This window comes from Gymnoscopelus braueri, assembly GCF_963280865.1.
Source record: "Gymnoscopelus braueri genome assembly, chromosome: 19".
NCBI classification, from domain to species: Eukaryota; Metazoa; Chordata; class Actinopteri; order Myctophiformes; family Myctophidae; genus Gymnoscopelus; species Gymnoscopelus braueri.
The window spans coordinates 18539323-18557681 of NC_137621.1; the positions used below are offsets into that span (position 1 = coordinate 18539323).

The window sequence follows — 18359 nt, forward strand, 5'->3', positions numbered from 1 at the left end:
AATGCACAAAATGGCAAACAAATGTTTTTGTGATGCTGAAAATGTGATCAAGTGTTCAACACAAATGTTTGCAGTTCTCAGTGGAAACGTATAGTTTCAGTTTTTGATAAGGCAACTGTTTCAAGACCCTTTTTTTTCTTCTTTCTTTTTTTAAAATTTAGAGTAGCCAATTTTTACCCCCTTTTTCTCCCCAAATTTACTCATTGAGTGCCATTAACGTGTTTCACGTGTTTTTACCGCTATGGCACAACGTGCCAATGACGTGTTTGACGTGTTTTTGAAAAAATAGTAGAAAAAAAAAACATGTTCAGAAGATATCATTATCTGAAGATATCATTATCTGAAGATTTGCAGCTCCATCCACTCCTTGTTTAACGTATAACTGAAAAAGGCTGTATCTCGCTTCCTAAGCACTTTTTTTTTACTTTGAAAAGAACTCTGGCACTGGGACAACATAATATAGAAATAATTTTTGTTTATTCGTTTTTGTTCTTTTACATACTCATAGGTAGTACAATTGAGTGCCAGAATTGCCAAACGTTTAAAAAAAAAAAGAGTTAAATCGTTATGCCAATTGATTCCTCCCCACACACATTTCTGTGTTGTCACTGCTGTCGTATCCTACTGACTCACCTGCCAGTGAGGAGCCTCCACCGGGAGGACCTAGAGCCTTCGTCCTACTCCTCCCGCCCAACACTCCCTGCTGACAGGTGCCGCCACCAGCCTGTAGGAGTACATGCAATGACCAATATCACCCACCCCGCCAGCTTCCCTTCCCCCGAACACGGGCCAATTGTGTTCGTATATAGACCCTTCAGCCTCTTTATTTTAATAACTTCGTGCTTCCACTATTCCACACAAAGTGCATCAACTCTCTGGCTCTGCACATGCCAGCAGCTCCAACAGGACGCCGTCATACGACTAAGTATAAATCAGGCTTTTGTTCCTTTAACCCATTAAGACCTGAAGCCGATTCTACATGTCTCCTAAATCCCAACAGTATTCTGAAAAACGTATGTTTCTATATCAGTGGTGCTCAAACTTTTTCATGTCAAGGACCCCCAAAATGATATGTATTTGGCCGCGGACCCCCATCAAAATATTTTGTTCCAGGGACCCCCAGAAGCAAAGATTTGAGTTAAAAATGTTCGCTTTAAAAATATATATATTCAAAGATTTGCACACATTTTCACGAATTTTCAAAAATAGCAGATCTACAAGCTCGTAGCGCGGCACTCGGTGCCGCGCTATGAGCTTGTATATCTGCTATTTTTGAATAGCCAAAGTAGCTAAAAATAATGCTTTTTTAGCTCAAATCTAAAAATGACACAGTTCTAGGTCTTAAGGGGTTAATGAGGATTGGAAGTTGGGTCCCCAACACAAAACATTGCGTAAAAAAAAAAATATTGCTCATTGTCATCCCCGTTAATGAGAGTTGACATAATTACTAGGGACCGTTTCTTTTCTAATTAGCACACTTCCAAGCGTTGCCACAGCTAGTGGCCGGTGCAAAAAAGGGAATCAGACAGGCATGCTGAACGGGAAACAAAAAGAAGTCCATTTCGCTATAATTAGGTAAGACATGAATGCCTTGTACTGTTCTCAGCTGGAAATGAATCGCAGGGGTTCTGGGTCGTTCAATCCCAACAAGTTACACTTCTACCCACAGTCCACTAATAAGCCTCTAATTGTCTGTGCGGTTCACACAGACCTCTAACCTCTAACACGGGCCCTCATTCAACACACCAAATCATATGGATTATTAATGTAACCAGTTAAGCCCTATATACTTTGATGTACACCAAATAGCGAAAATATACGTAGTTTGACTATTTTTGCTATTTCGGAAAATATTGACAATTTCGAAAATCTTTGAAGATTTTTAATTTTTTTGTGTTGATCCATTTTTTATATTTTTTAAAAATGTTAGCCTACAATGACATGCTCAAAATAGGGACACCATGTTGAAAATGATTAACCTTTCAATCCCAGAATGAGGTTATGAAGTCTTTAGGTATAAATCAGGTCAACATAAAATGGTTTGTTGTGGACCGTTGTTTTCTCACTGTGGGTATAAGAGCTGATGTTATGGTTCAAACTGGTTGACAGGTCGACTGTTGAATACTTGTGGATATCGACTGATGAACATTGATCAGTCTTCTGAGTGTTGACATGGTAAATGACCTGACGTCCACAACATGGTTGCGTTCACTGGTGGCTGCCTGTCACCCATAAGCCCCAGAGAAGAGACGGGTCATTCCACACGGAGGGTGGGGTCATTCCACAGTCCTCCACCCAGCCACAGTGCATTGCGCTGACCTCACAGAGCCTCGTTGCGCCGACAATATGTCAATCCAATGTGCCCTAAGGCCTTAAATTAGCTGTCAATTAGTGCAAATTAATCAACTCCTCGCCTAATTAAGCAATACCAACAGGCAGATACCAAACATGCCATTGTTGAAAAGCCATGAGAAAGCTGGAGCTAAGAAACCTACACTGTAAAATCCTCAGTGGTAATAACAAATGGAAGGGTACATTTTTTTATACTCAGGACATTTTACTGTGTACTTGCTGTGTGTGTACTTTGCTGTGTGCGTGCGTGCGTGCGTGCATTACGCCCTTGGTACACACTAAAATCCTCAGTTAATTTATCCATTTGTAACTGAGAGAGTGTACAAATGTAACTGTTGTTGGAAATGTTGTCTCTTACAGGTCCATTTGATTACATTTACACACTCTTGTGTAAATGTAACATTCCACACTCTAAATGTAAATTTGTACACTCTTAAGAATTATTTAACACTGGATTTTACTGAGTATACTACATACATGCTTTGGGGAAAGCAAGCAGCCGATCCTCTAGCAGTGTGCTTCAGTGTTTTTCTCCTGACTTAGCTCTAGATGTGTGCCGTCATCAAGTTGCCTCCTGCACTCACCCTTCAGCTTGATTCAGCACCGCAATGGCTGAATCCCACTGTCTTTGATCCTCCAGCAGTACAGCCACTCATCACTCTATGTGTATGCTTGCTTTAGGACGAATACAGATAGATGTATGGCTAGTTGAGGAGCGGGCGGTGATCATTCATTCTGATTGCATATGTGAAACATTCAGCATTGGAGGTCCGTGGTGGGGGGCTGGGCTAATGCATAGTTATGTTTCAGGGTGCAACCCATGGTGCAAAAACCCCATTATCTTATGACCTTCGTGGGAAGTGGAAGTTCTTTATTCATTCGTTATGGCAAATAAGATGTCAACTTTTCCAAATCACCATGAGACAAGGATGTAATATTCAGTGTAGAGGGTGTTTTTTTTGTTTTCAGCTGTTTTGTATCAGTTTATGACCTGCTGCAGGAATATGCTCTCCTTTGAAGGTTATGTCTGATTAAACTTGGTTGAGTGCTGTGTTGTGCACCGACAATAGTAGCCGACACAAGCTCAGAGCTTGTGTGAGCTTGTAGATCCTCTCAAGACAGATTCAGCAAATTGAAACAGGGAAGAAAATATGATTTGCCAGTGGGTTCCCAGATCGGTAGATATGCTAGTTTAAGTCTAAATCATCCTCTGACCTGCCTGGGCTGTGTCCAATGAGTGCTGCTATTTTAAGTTAAGCAACGCGCCAGTAGTTGACCGGACAGTGTGTGTCCATTCTAAATGTTCCCTGATCGATTCTATTTACATTGTACTACTGTCTAAAATAATAAAACATCAAATCATGTGAATCTCTGGATCCATATTGGAACAACATGGCTCTAATGTCTTTCTCAGACTGTGGCCAGCCTGTGACATCAGACATCAGTATCAATGCTGTATGGCAAGAAAATTTGGACAAGGTTTCAACCCGATCAGAGCCCCACATGATTTCCATTATAGAATTAAAGTAAAATATTTCAAAAAGGACAAAACAAACAGTATGTGAAATTAGTTGATGTACTGTACTTATGTGGCCTACTGGCAGTTGTGCACAAAATGTGGCACTTAGCAGTCCAGCAGTTTATGAGATTAGCTCCAGTCCAGACAAGTGGACACACAGACATAATTTTGTTTTGCTCTGTAGGAGTCTAGCCATCTATAAGATGGCTAGACTCCTACAGAGCAAAGAAAATATATAGTGTTAAAACAAATTCACAATTAAGATGTCAATCTTGTGTCTGTACACATAATGTATTTGCAGCTACAGTCAGAGCTGCCTTGTTGGGGGAGTTTAGCCTCTACACAAAGTGCCTCATGACCCTGGGTTTGAGGACATCCTGGTCATAATAATGTTACATTAGGACTTAAATTGCCACGGTAGAAATGAGAAGAGTGAAGGGAGTACAGGGTGGTGATGGTGGGCATACAGATAAACAAAAAAATTCCAACAGCTGTTTGCTTTTTAATCTGCAGCCCTCTCAGATCCTGCAGTCTTTGATGGGCAGCCCACTCTACACGAATGACTGAACTAAATCTTCCCTTAATCTACAGTCTTATTAGGCAGCCTCTCTCCTGCATGTAAATCAGGCTGCAGCCATTTTCATATATGGAGACATGGATTATTAAAAGCCACCACAGAGGGGAAAACTATTTCACTATACTACTATCAACAAACAACAAAAGGTGACTCCATATAGATTGCAGCAGAACCGGTGATGGAAAGAGAAAGGGTGGCCCCATTTATGCTTCGACGTTAGACGGTGTAGCGTGCCCAAAATATAGCAGATCTACAAGCTCACAATGCATTGTGAGCTTGGTAGATCTGCTATATTCGGGGGGCGACCACCGTCTCAGCATAACCTGCCTGTAATTGACAGGTCAACCTGACACTATGTGAATAAATGGACTGATCGTCCCAACAGGCTGTCATTAGCATATCCTAATAACACCGGGTTCTTCATTAATGAAATTTCATTTCCACTTAATAGGCCCTAATTAGTTTCAACTGGTCATCCTGTAATTGCAGCAGAAATATTTTTCTCCCGCTTAATCAGTAGCTCAATTTCAACTCCTTGATGTAAAATATGACTTTGCAAGGGGATCAGTCATGTTGTCTGCTTTTGTCCCTGTTGAGTTTAGCTCTGTAAGGGTTTAATATCCATATCTGCCTCGTTGCATGCATGCCTCATAATGACTCAGAATAATTAGTCAGAACTTGGTAGCCTACTTGATTCTTTTTGTGGTTGGTGTCCTGACCTATGAAGTAAATATGTGCAGTCAGTTGGATGACACTTATTCCCTGTGTCAACATTGAATCTCCACATCTTTGATTCTAGACCAAGTTATCCTCAATGACAAGAGAACGCTGTGTTTTTTTCTTTTCTTTTCATAGATTATGTTAATGTCTGCCCCTGTCAAAATATGTTTTAATGCCATTTGCAATGGAGCAGTTGTCTGTTAGTTTATTGATTGATTAATTGATGTATAGTATTTTTAGTTATTTATATAGCCTATTTGGCCTATAGATTTTGTTTTGTTTGTTGTTTTAATGATGTACCCCTTTACATCGCGCACGGTTGTGTAAACTCGAACGCATGCAACACTGGCAGAAATAACGACATAGCTGGAACTGGAAGGTCTAGTCCGTCAGTCATTTGGACTGAAACGCCAAGACAAATGGACGAGCCTGTGTCTAATTCCACTATGCGTATAGCCTATAGCATCGTAATATGTAGCCTATTGCATTAAGGGTTGAAAAGATTGGCCCGTGCCTCCCAGAAATCCACTCCAACAGCTCTTTTTGAACAAATATTATTGCGCTACTTATTAACTTTTCAGATTCACCCAGTTAAGAGACCATGATAGGCCCATAATTAGCCGATAATAGGCCTATCATGATTTAGACTAGACTGCACATTACAGTGGATAAAAATAGCATAGTTTTGAAAAATAAAATAATAATAATAATAGACTAAATCGAAAGATTATGTATTTGGCCCATACTTCTGAAATAGTGCTCTGATTTAATCTGATCTGTCGAGGGATTAGCGGTCTGCAGAGCCAGGGTGTCCCTATATCGTCCAGCTGTCGTTTTCGAGGGCCTTTGATTTACATGTGATATTTTTTTTTTCCTCCCATAACATCTGGAGATCAATTATCCATCCGTGCTGGTGGCTGGGCAGAGATATAGCTGCCAGTGATATGCTACATTCAGTGCAATAGGCTACTATTTATATTCTACATTTAGGTGATTTGTTTGTGAGCAGTAGACTTTCCCCCCCAAAAAATCCAACAGCCTATATACTTCCCTTTAAAAGTCTACAATTATAAAAAAAATATATATATCAATAAATACATGCACTATTTTATTTGGTCTGCAATTTTCAATGCTAACATTTTTAGCTCCCCGTCATTATGTTTGCTTTATTTCTATCTATATAACGTTCCCTTTTATTTATCCGGTGTTACTCGGAAAATGCATATTCGAGAGGGCGTCTGATGTGATGCATCCATGATGATGCACAGGAATTCTGCCCAGTACAATCCTCGGTGTTAATCTATCTGTGAGAGAGTGCACAAAGCGAACCAAATGGAGCCGTGTGGTTCCATTCATGCACTCGCTGAGTTAAACGAACACCGAGGATTTTACAGTCCAAATCGCTCCCTCGCAGCCGATTGGCTAGCGAGTCCAAAGACTATTGCTGGGATGGACCTGTTGGATAAAAAGGACCATTTGATGAGGGGATCTGGTGTGTGTTACAACAGTGGAACATGCACTGTCTGGGGACCAGCCTGTGAGACGAAGGAGAAACAGGGAATAGGCCTATATATATATATTTATATATATATAAATATAGCATCAAATAGCTACAATATGACAGGGAAACAAGGCGCCGTGTTGTCGGAAAGTTTGAATATATCGAAAACCTCCGCGGGTCCAAATGGAGGAGGATCCAACAACAACTACCTCCATCAGTCGAAGAGCAGCTCAGCCCATCCGCCCAGCAGGTGCACGGGCTTCGGGATCCATGAGATCCTGGGGCTGAATAAAGAGCCGTCATCCCCGGTGGCCCCGAGGACTCCTCTGGAGTCCCTGCTGCCGGCCGGGGCGCACCTGCTGGCCGCCAGGTCCAGGTCGTTGCTCGGCGGTCATCATCCCGCCGGCATCGGCATCGGCGTCGGGATGGGATTAATCGGCCCCGGTGGGATTCCGTCGTTCTATAGTCAACCAGCTTTTTTGGAAGTGTTGTCAGACGCGCAGAACCGCCACCTCCACCAACCCCACAACAACAACAACAGATCTGTAGGACCTCTGGAGCCCAGCCAGTCTGCCAGCTCTGGTGATCTGCATAGCCAATTTCACTTAACACTGTCTAGGGCCTCAGTGGTTCTCAAACCTTTAAATTTTTAACTCTGACAGTATACAAATGGAACCCTAATGGGTCCATTTGGTTCCATTTGTATACTGTCAGAGTTACAGACTAGTAAAGGGTCAATTTAGAACCCCCTAAAGGAACCCAGAGAGTCCCTAGAATCCACTTTGAGAACCACTGGTCTAGACTATGGCATGTTATGTGTTATTGTATAGCTAATGGAATTATCGCGTGTAATGTTACATGATTAGACTGCTGATATGGTGTAATCATAAATAGCCTATATGATTAATAATAGCATTACAGTAAGCTTGTATAATGTCATTATTATTATTATTAGCCTTTTATTTATACAATTATAATTATGATTAGCCTATTATGTCTATTGTCTACAGTTGGATTTGTTTTAGCCTTTGTTGATTGGCCTATAGAAGAAATATCAAAATGGATTTAGATTGGATGATGTTAGCCTAATTTAAGCAATTGGATTTTTTTCTATAGAATAACTGTAATAATCAGGAATGCTTTAGTGGTGGGTGACTGTATTCTTAATGTCTTTTTCTTTTAATCAGATTCCGAGGATTTGTCTTCAACTGAAAGAAAGCTCTCAAAGTCGTCTTTATGTCAGAGCAAGAAACGCAAGAAAAGACGTCACCGGTTAGCATTTATTTGGTTATATTATTATCATTATTTAAGAGGTGATTTGTTTTTGTTTTTTGTTTTTTGTTTTTTAAATGTAAAGTAAAAAAATAATAATCTAGGCTTAATAGTGCCCTCACTAGATTTGTTTCTAAATTGTTTCTTATTATGCAACATATTGTTTTTAATATTGCAGGCTAATTATTTATTGGCCTCTCAATAAAAGGGTTTATCAGTGTTTGATGAAAGAAAATTGTTGCAAAAAAATAGCTTGATATTTTGATTTCTCATTAAAACGTGTCCTGTCTGTGGGGGAATCAGAATTGAATAGAATATTTGTAATACGTCTTTTTAACGCAAATAGCCAACAAGTCAATATAGCCTATTTATTTGTTTTTCGTTTTAGGCTAATCGAAATGAGTTGTTTAGGCCTAAAGGTTGAATATGTTCTGACTACACAGTTAAATTCTGGTCCATTTTCATTTGTAGGCTATACACTCGGGTTTAGATTAGCACGGAGGATTTTCCATTTAGCTAATTATGACCCTTTTTCCAGAACGATATTCACATCTTATCAGTTGGAAGAGTTGGAAAAGGCCTTTAATGAAGCACATTATCCTGATGTATATGCACGAGAGATGTTGGCTATGAAGACAGAGCTTCCTGAGGACAGAATACAGGTAGGCCTATGACATGCATGTGTTTGAAATGTATCTCTATCTCCATTTTATCGTTCATTCGTAGACCTACATTTTATTGTAAGCCTAAATAACTTGGGCTGTGATTAGTTTGTTGAAATTGGAAAGTAGGCTATAATAGAGCCTGAAATGGTTGGTTTTCTGACGAATTGAATAATAATTGTGGCAATATTAGTTAGGCCTATACATAAAAGAAGATAATGCCCTTATAGGGAAAGGACTATGTCAATATATACATGTTGTAATATATTAAAAGATGGCGCTTCTGAATTTGTTGTAGCCTATATATGGCTCATATAATACTGGCAAAAATGCAAATGCAAAGCACTTGTCTCAAAACACTTCAATATGTAAGGAATTTATGTATTAGGCTACAATGGTAGTTTAATACTTATACCTAAAAAAAATAAAAATAAAAAATGACAGAAATAAAATTAAAAAAGACTGCATCAAAACTAATCAACAAACTAAAAACTGGCCAACCATTGGCCAAATTGTCAAATAATATAAGAAAGAGGCAAACATTTTGAAAATAGATGAAAATAAGCCTCGAAAATATGCCTCATTGCAAGGCGTTGTGAACTTGTAGATCGGCTACTATTTATCTGTGGAACCGAGTTAATTTAAAATATATGTAATGCCTAAACTCCTATAATTCCAAGTGCTTGTCAGGGTGGGGGTCCCCAGTTCAAATATGATTATTTTGGGGGGTCACAGCCTGAAAAGGTTGAGAACCACTGTCCACTGGGCTACTACACCTATAACAGAGCAGAGTTGCATGCATGCATGCGGTGCATAGGCAATAAGGCAGGCCTACTTGACAAAATAGTTAGCCCTCTAATGTTTTTTATTTCTTTTTTTGGGGGGGGGGGGGGGGGGGCAAGATAAGTGAGCCCACGTCAATCGATCAATGACGCTCCATTCCTGTCTGAACAAAGATCCTCGCCAGAGCAGATCATCTCTCATCAGGCTTGGTTGGATGTGAAACAATTTGTTCTCAGCACTAACGACCTAATCAAGCTATCAAGGCGGAGGGAGATTGCAGTGTGACCTGTATACCATCCATCTGCCCAGCCGAGCGCCTTTTAATTTCCTTCTCATTACGGTGGGCTAGAGCCGCGAATAAATAATCAGTGGTGGAAAAAGTACTCAATTTTTTTTTTACTTAAGTAAAGTATCAATACTGCAATATAGAAATACTCTGTTACAGAAACAGCAAAAGTCCGGAATTTAAAATGTACAAGTGTTGGCATCAACGTGTACTTAAAGTACCAAAAGTAAAAGTACTCATTAGGCAGAAAGTGTTCAAAATGTATACAACTCTTTTAGAAATAGCAGATCTACAAGCTCGAGCTTGTAGATCGGCTATTTATTTTCAAATGGCCGAGATGTATAGGAATTAAGTGGTTAATGTATGTTTTGTAATAATAATCAAAATCTACCAAGTAACTAACTAAAGTTTTCAAATAATTGTAGTGGAGTAAAAAGTACAATATTTGTAATGGAGTAGAAGTAAAAGTACTGACATTTTTAAATAGCCTACTCCAGTAAAGTAAATACCTCAAAATTGTACTTATAAGTACAGTAATTGAGTAAATGTAGCCTACTTAGTTATTTTACACCACTGCGAATACATGATAAAGGAAATAAATAAATAAGCATGCAGCCAGCCGAGCCATGCAGGCCTATTCCAATCCTAAATAAAATTAACACCCAATTTTCTCATTGAGTGTAATTAGTTAAATCAGACGAGCTTGCCACCGTACCGAAGGGAGGCAGAGGCTCGAGACGCGGGGAGTTCAAATGAAATAACTACATTGAATTTATTAGCACGGGTCAATGGCGTCGCTCCCCCGAGTCCCGCTCGTTTAATTTCCCGTGATATTTGCCCGCCTGCCCGCCATCGATTGGGCCTGAAATTAACTTATTTTTCAATCAGCCTCAGAGTGCCCTGGGGTCGCTTCTCCTCACAGCAGCTTCCACACCGGCTTCCCTTTGAGGGCCAGAGAAGCAATTTCTCATAAAAAAAAGTATCTTGTATGAAATAAAGGTTATCACCGGAATTATACCAGAAAAGGGCTTGAAAATGGTTTTAGATCATTTTCAATTTAATAACCCTCTCTCCGAATCTTGTTGATAGCCCCTCCTCTCTTATTTTTTACTCTTCACACACGTCTCACACATGCGCACGCACATACACACACACACACACACACGCACACGCACACGCGCGCACGCACGCGCACACGCACGCACGCACGCACACACACACACACACACACACACACACACACACACACACACACACACACACACACACACACACACACACACACACACACACTGTGCACAGCCATCAGAGGTGGCCAAGTAGAGTGTTCAACAGCTCTGTGTTGTGCTATAAAATCAATTTGGCCTCTCACTGAGCTGACAGATAGCCAGGGGCCCCAACCAGTTGTTGGCTGTAGCCAAGTGAAGTGTCTTAATGTGTCAAAGCATCTCTCCACCACCACAGGTTGCTAGAGATAGGCTCTGACAGGAGGCATGGATCCCTCACACCTGTAGCCAGTATAGGCTATGGGAAATCAATGGACTCGAGTGAAAGCACAGTTGCTTTTTATCTCAAGTAACTCCAATCAAACTAGAGATCCACAAATACCTCAGAACATCTGAGAGAAATATCCACTGAAATACTAATACTGAGTTTTCATACGAATACTAGAAGGAAAGGAACGGTTGAATTATATCAGCTACGTCTACTCTGTTTTGCTTAAGTACACATAAGATTCTCAGTGTTAAACTGAAACTCAGAGAGTTTACAACTCAATGGGTCCATTTGGTTATTTTTACACTCTCAAAGTTAAATTAAAGCTGCATTCCGGAACTTTTTAGTGTATAAACCCTTATTTTAGTAGTCGTATAGTATAGCTAAAACAACTGTGGTGGTCTCCATGCTCTTCTATTGAGAACTGCTGTGGTCGAGTAGGACCATACGGTTTGACAAGAGGTATTGCCTGAAGCTCAAAGTGCAATATCTCCCTTGCCCAAAGAGGCGTTTGGTCTTATCTCACCAGTAGAAATGTTGTGCGAGAGACCTGGGTTTGAATCCCAGGTATATGATATAACTCTTATGGAATTGCAGCTTTAAGGGATTTTAGTGCTTGAGTTAGTGTTAATGGTGTTTCCTGAACATTGCTAGATCATAGGGCTGGACAACCTATAGATATTCTTTCGATATCATGATATGAGGGTGTTGTCCTTTCCTGGTTTGGATCACTTAAGCTTTATTTTATACTTTAACAAATTGTAACAAATAGCAAAAATAACCAGTCTACAAGCTCAACAACACATCGCGACCTGATGCACTGTGAGCTTGTAGATCTGCTGTTTTTGTTATTTTTAATTATGTTTGAAAGATTACAAATTAAATTGATATTATCGTCACAATATCGATGTTGAGGTATTTGGTCAAACATACGATATACCTTTTTTATCTATATCATCCTACTAGATTACTGCTAGCCTGGCATGGCCAGACTAATATCACTGCGTAGATATTAGGGCAATTATTTTTGTTTTTGCAATGGCAGATTCGTCTGGTTTCCAGGCTAGATTACTGCATGAACCTGTGATTATTAAGTTTGGCAGTAGCTGATTAATGCGTACCACTGTGTGCCAGGTGTGGTTCCAGAACCGCAGAGCCAAGTGGAGGAAGAGGGAGAAGTGTTGGGGCCGCAGCAGTGTGATGGCTGAGTACGGCCTGTATGGGGCCATGGTACGCCACTCCATCCCACTGCCCGAGTCCATCCTCAAGTCTGCCAAGGACGGCATCATGGACTCCTGTGCTCCTTGGCTGCTTGGTGAGGCTATACTAAAGATGATTCACACGATAAAATCCATAACCCTATTAAGGCCCGAGGCCGATTCTACAAATGCCTTCTAAAATCAGTATAGTTCTCACACTTTCAAGATTTTTCAAAAATGTTCAAAAATGGCAGATGTACAAGCTCGCAGTGACGCGCTGTGAGCTTGTATATCTGCTATTTTCGAATAGCCAGCGCTAAAATCTAAAATGACACATACGCTTTCCCGATGGGTTTTAAAGGGGTCGTAAGTGATTTATTTTAAATAGCTCTATATTCTCATAGTAATCATTACTATATAGAGTGTTCAGTAACAGGGGTCTCCCCAACTCTCCAGCTCTTTAGTAAACAGAAAATACATTTTTAGGTCGGGATACCAATTTTATCCAATCAGCAGAGGAAGTGATGAAACAAATACAAATAAAAATGAGAAAACAAAATTGGAACTGGAGCAAATTATCTTTGTGGGTTCTCTCTCCTGATTAGATTACAAATTGGTATCCCTACCTGAACATGTTTTGTTTGTTTAAGAGCTGGAGATCCCTGTCACTTTATAGTAATGCTATTGGAATATATATATATATATATATATATATATATATATATATATATATATATATTTATATATATATATTTATATTATTATATTATTATTATTATTATTATTATTATTATTATTATTATTATTATTATTATTATTATTATTATTATTATTATTTTGTTGCAAAAACATCACTTACACAAGCTTTTAACAAGTGTAACCAAATGGATCCATTAGGGTCCATTCAGGAGTATTGGGAGTATTGTATGATATGAAGATGTGTGGCTGTCAGAGGGCGAAGCTAGGCGAACTAGAGACAAAACATAACTTTTATTCTTTCCATAGATAATAATTCAGATTCTTTAGATGATATTAGTCATCATTGCGAACGGCGGAGGCGCGCCCGCCCAAGTGGAGCTTACTATGAAACCGTGCTCGGGTTGTGTGTGTGCGTCTCTGTGTGCACTGCCTGTGTGCAGCCGCGCCCCCATGTGACTCACGCTCTCATTGGCTGCTGACAGATCTCAGAGTGGAGCTTACTATGAAACCAACCCGATCGCCCCCCAAACACGGTGAAATAGCACGGATTGACAAACGGCAATTCCGTGCATAGATGACTAGGAACTCCGAAACTCTGTGCATAGGAGAACCATATCCCCCCCATTAATTTCAATACGAGGCGGAGGCAGTCACGTGACTTTCTCTCTACGCTCTCCCCATCACGGTGAAATAACACGGATTACAAGTCCGTAAATACACAATATTTCGAGCTGCGTTCGCTTCCCGCGTTTGGGCGGCTTACTTGTAGGTTAAGACAATGAACTATCTGATTTCATGCCAATATAAAGAATTCTTGCTGTTTGGACATTCTGGAAGTATAGGATTATGCCGCATTCTCTCTATCTTTGAACAGCTTTTTATAGCATTTGTATAGAAGCCAATACTGATTAGATAACTTACTGACCCTGATGGCTCATACCCCATTGCTGTTAAATTCACCCACTGATGCCTACAAAGCAGGAAATGATGGATTTCCTCCTCTATTAGCAAAAGTACAGTCCTCACTCCTCACACTAGACAGCTCCCATGCAAATGTATTATTACCATGTGACGCTTTGAGCTTAACCGCTTAAACCCTATATACAAGTTAACTGGGGTCTATACTAGGTATTCTAATATTTCCCTCTACACAAAATCGCTGAAAATAGCAGATGGACCTACAAGATCACAAGGCGTCACATTGCAATGCCTTGTGAGCTTATAGATCTGCTATTTTCTGGTTAAGCCCTTCATATTTCAACAGGCTTTTTTGTCTGATGCTCTTTTTTTCTGTCCAGCACATAGCAATGACTGTTTGGATCTATTATGCATGCCTTTTTTAGAGCAACATTTCCAAAGAAAGAAAACAATATTGTCTTATAATGAATTCCTCAATTCACCATAAGCAGATCAAATATCTTCACCAACAGATACACAGCATGCCCTGATCATGAATTGACTCCCCTCAATTTCGGATTCTAAACTAGAACTTTTTTATGCTTACCATTTCCAGTTCAAGATGGCTTTCCAAACAGCCGACGCAATTCTAAATCTGAATACCCGCAATTCTTTGCAGGGATGCACAAAAAGACCTTGGAGGCAGTGGTCGCCCCTCCGGCCTCGAAGGCCGACACGCCCCAGCAGCCAGCGTCTCAGAGGGAAGAAGAGGGCGAGGCAGAGGAGAAGCGGGAAGAAGGCAAGTCCTCCATTTCTAAAGAGGAACTGAGAGAAAACAGCATCGCTGCACTCAGGGCCAAGGCACAGGAGCACAGTGCCAAAGTGTTGGGGACAGTTTCTCACGACAGACCGCTGGAGGGCAACCAGGAGAGACAGGCAGCAGAGGAGAAAGCCAGTGATCCTGTGAGTCCCACAGAGGACACAGAAGGTCCCTAGAGACTCTAATCTCTCTAAAGTTCCTAAGGACTATTGTTCTCATGAGGCGATGTAGTGGCCTGACACTGTTTTCAGCCTGTAAGGACTTGCCTGGGTTTATTAAAGTTAATTGTACTCCTCAAGATTTTACACGTCAAACTCATACTAGATCAATACCGTAATTAAAAAGATAACTTAATTGGCCACCTCTTGCCCGCTGCTCTCAACGATTACACCTTTGCACTTTTTCTGTTTAACTTCCAAACGTTCTTAATTATTATTGCTTATGCATTGTCATTGGTTTGAGAGATCATTTCAGTGTATATAGCATCTACAGCTGTGTATACAACCAGATGAGTGAGGTTTTATCCTACTGTTTAATGTTTATTATAAAGGACTAATATGTAGGATTACTGCTGACCAATGAGCGGCTAATTTCTCTCAAAGTTCCATTTTAGTGTCTTTATTGATTGAATAACTTGTATAGTTACTCAATGGTGACATTTCAAACTATAAACCATCCCACTGACAAGACAAGAAAGTAATTGTTGTCCTGTATTGTTCTGTATATAATGGAAATGATAATGACACAAGACAGTTTGAAGCAGATTTCTTGTAGTCTTAAAAAATGTTTGTGTTTTCATTTCATAATCCGTATAATACAAAATACAAAAACATGAAATAGAAACCAGATTTTGTTTTTTTAATGCCGTCATTTGGTGTTTGTGGATTGTTAAATTTTTCAAGTGGTCAAATCTATAAATTAATTTGGATTTAATAATCACACACAGTTAGGCCTAGCTCCTGAAAGCAAAAGGCAAAAATCTTCCAAAACATAATTTACACCACCTGAGCAGGTACTGTACACAAAACCGGATAGTGATACAAAGATATGTTTCTAATTCCAAAGAGTGGTTTACTTGATGCTCTGATAGCTAAACTCTGCTCATTAAGAAGTCTGTCCTCGGGGTGCACGCTTGGACCGGCCCCAATAATCTGTTGTAGTTGAGAGCCTTCAATCTCAGATTAAACTAGGGGACCAGTGCTTTTGGGATGGCAGCCAGAAAGGCAGACATCACCCCACAAAGCGGGATGGCCTGTCTGATAGATTCTCTTATACCAGGCAGCACTCAAGCTGTTTCATCCTCTTATCTAAACACTTAGCCAGAGTTTATCAGCTTTATTGGTGAGCAATCTTTATTATGATAGTTGGGCTTAGTATCTACAGTACTCAAAACTTAATTTCAGGTCACTTAGGGTTTTTAACTGAGTTATATTCCATTAGCCACATTATTAAAAAAAATGTAACGTCAAAACTGTGCACATTTTAATTTAAAACAATTCCAAAAATAACAGATCTATAAGCTCACAACGCATCGCGGCACATTGTGAGCTTGTACATCGGCTATTTTCACTTCATACCACGAAGTATATAAAATAGAGAGGGAGCGAGGGATGGTCATTATCTGCAGAGTAAAACCCTCAGTGTTATTTTATCTCTCTGTACTCTCTGAGTAAAATTGACATTGAGGATTTTATCATGTGTAGACGTCTCTGCACGAATTGGAATGCCTCACAAAATGGAATCATAATGCCATCAGTGGGGGAAAAGGTTGCCTATTACAATATTGACAGAGATAAGTATGCGCTTATAATGAATGTTTACTAGAAAATGAACTTGAAAGTGTCAGGGTAAAAGCAAATGTTTAAAGCATCATGTGAGAGAACAACACTGATTGGTCTGTTTTACATTTGAGAGTTAATCTACTTGAGTCAGGGCAACAGATAATACAAACAAAACATTTGGAAAAACAGTACCTATGTTAAAATTTGGCATTCTCATAAATATGTTGTATACAATTTGGAAATCAATGTTTGAAGAGCTAAATCCACCCTGCCTCAACATTCAGAAAACATCTAGTAAACACCTTTTTTTGTGATGTAAGGAGTGGAAGAAGTCCACCCTGGTAAACTCATCCAAGCACATCACACCCACGGTGGGGTGACCTGATAGCTGAGTGTATCGGGCACATCACATGGGCTCTAATGCCTGACACAGAGTCCGCAGTTCAATTCCCGGCTGGCCAAACCATTTGTCACTCCCATACTCTATCTCTGTATTTCTTGTCTCTCACCAGGAGACTGAGTTGCACCATTATACCTATCAAAAAAGGCTCAGAAAAGCCCCAAAATTACTTTAAAAAACCCCAAACAAAACAAAAAAACATGGTACAATTGGGAAATGTGGGGCTTGCTGGTCAGGGTCATGCATTCAGAAACTGGCTTGTTTCAACAAAACAGTTTTGACATTCAGTTCAGACAACCATTATACGGTATGAGGTTGACTGACAATTTAGAATAGAATGAGCCCTCCATTCCACAAACCGTATATGGAATTATTGAGACCAAGACATGTAGAGTGAGGATTATTCCTCCCTTAAGTGCAATGTTATTTAATCCTCTGAAAGTGGAATTGATGCTCTTGAATTTATCAGATTTGTTGAAGATCATGACATTTATATGATATGCAGATGTATTTCAGAATATTATCCCTCATGATGGACAGTGCTTGATGAAGACATCATAAGATTTCATAAGATCACCTCAATCCATACAAAGTGAGATCAGACAGGGTTCATTATTATGACTAATCTAATGTTAACATTCAGTTTCTTTTTAGGGGAATTACATGCATTATGACTTCAGATAATTTGGTCAAGGCTCAGTGCTATAACTGCTATGGTGAGTTGAAATATTGACTGATATTGAAATATGGTGCTATTCTGCCCTCTGCTGCATGTACTGTAGTAATGAATACAGCTATACAGTATCCTCTATTGAGCTTGTGTTACATAATGTTATTTGGCTCTGGTGACCAGGAGACCTGGTTCTGCCAGACCCAGAATAAATTCCTAGTACGTAACACACCTACAAACCATGTTATAAGTTGAAATCTGAAGATCAGAGCACTACGTCACGCGAAGCTTGGCTAATCAAAAAGAGGGACCGGGAGGAAAAACGTTGAACCGGGAGGAAAAACGTTGAACCGGGAGGAAAAACGTTGACCGGGAGGAAAAGAGGGACAGACAAAGCCTCATGTAGGCCTGACCCCCTGGGTCTGGCAATAAGTTTCCCATTCTTCTGCTCCATTTCCTGGAGCTCGTTCTGTGCCGCTGAGAACATTCATGTTATTTTTTCAGTTGTCATGGCTGCCAGTTCCCACCTGATGTCGTGTGGGAGTTGCGACTGATCCAGATCGTACCGAGCGACCGCTAGCTTACATAACGTCTTCATGCTAGGACTCAAGTCTAGAATGAACAGGTTGCGTTCACTTCCTCCATAGACGACAATACGATCTCCCACCATGCAACAGTGACACCCAGAATCGGAATGCAGGCGTTTCCCTTTGGGCTCAAGCTTCTT

At 40.1% G+C, this 18359-nt stretch overlaps 1 protein-coding gene across 1 annotated transcript; it reads left to right on the forward strand.

Annotated features, from left to right (window-relative positions):
* Positions 1-6785: 6785 nt before the first annotated feature.
* Positions 6786-14957, forward strand: vsx2 (visual system homeobox 2; the record flags this gene model as incomplete). The annotated part of the gene is made up of 5 exons (XM_080414199.1): positions 6786-7251; positions 7857-7941; positions 8480-8603; positions 12301-12481; positions 14641-14957. 5 exons carry the CDS (start codon positions 6786-6788, stop codon positions 14955-14957), a joined length of 1173 nt encoding a protein of 390 aa, XP_080270325.1.
* Positions 14958-18359: the final 3402 nt, after the last annotated feature.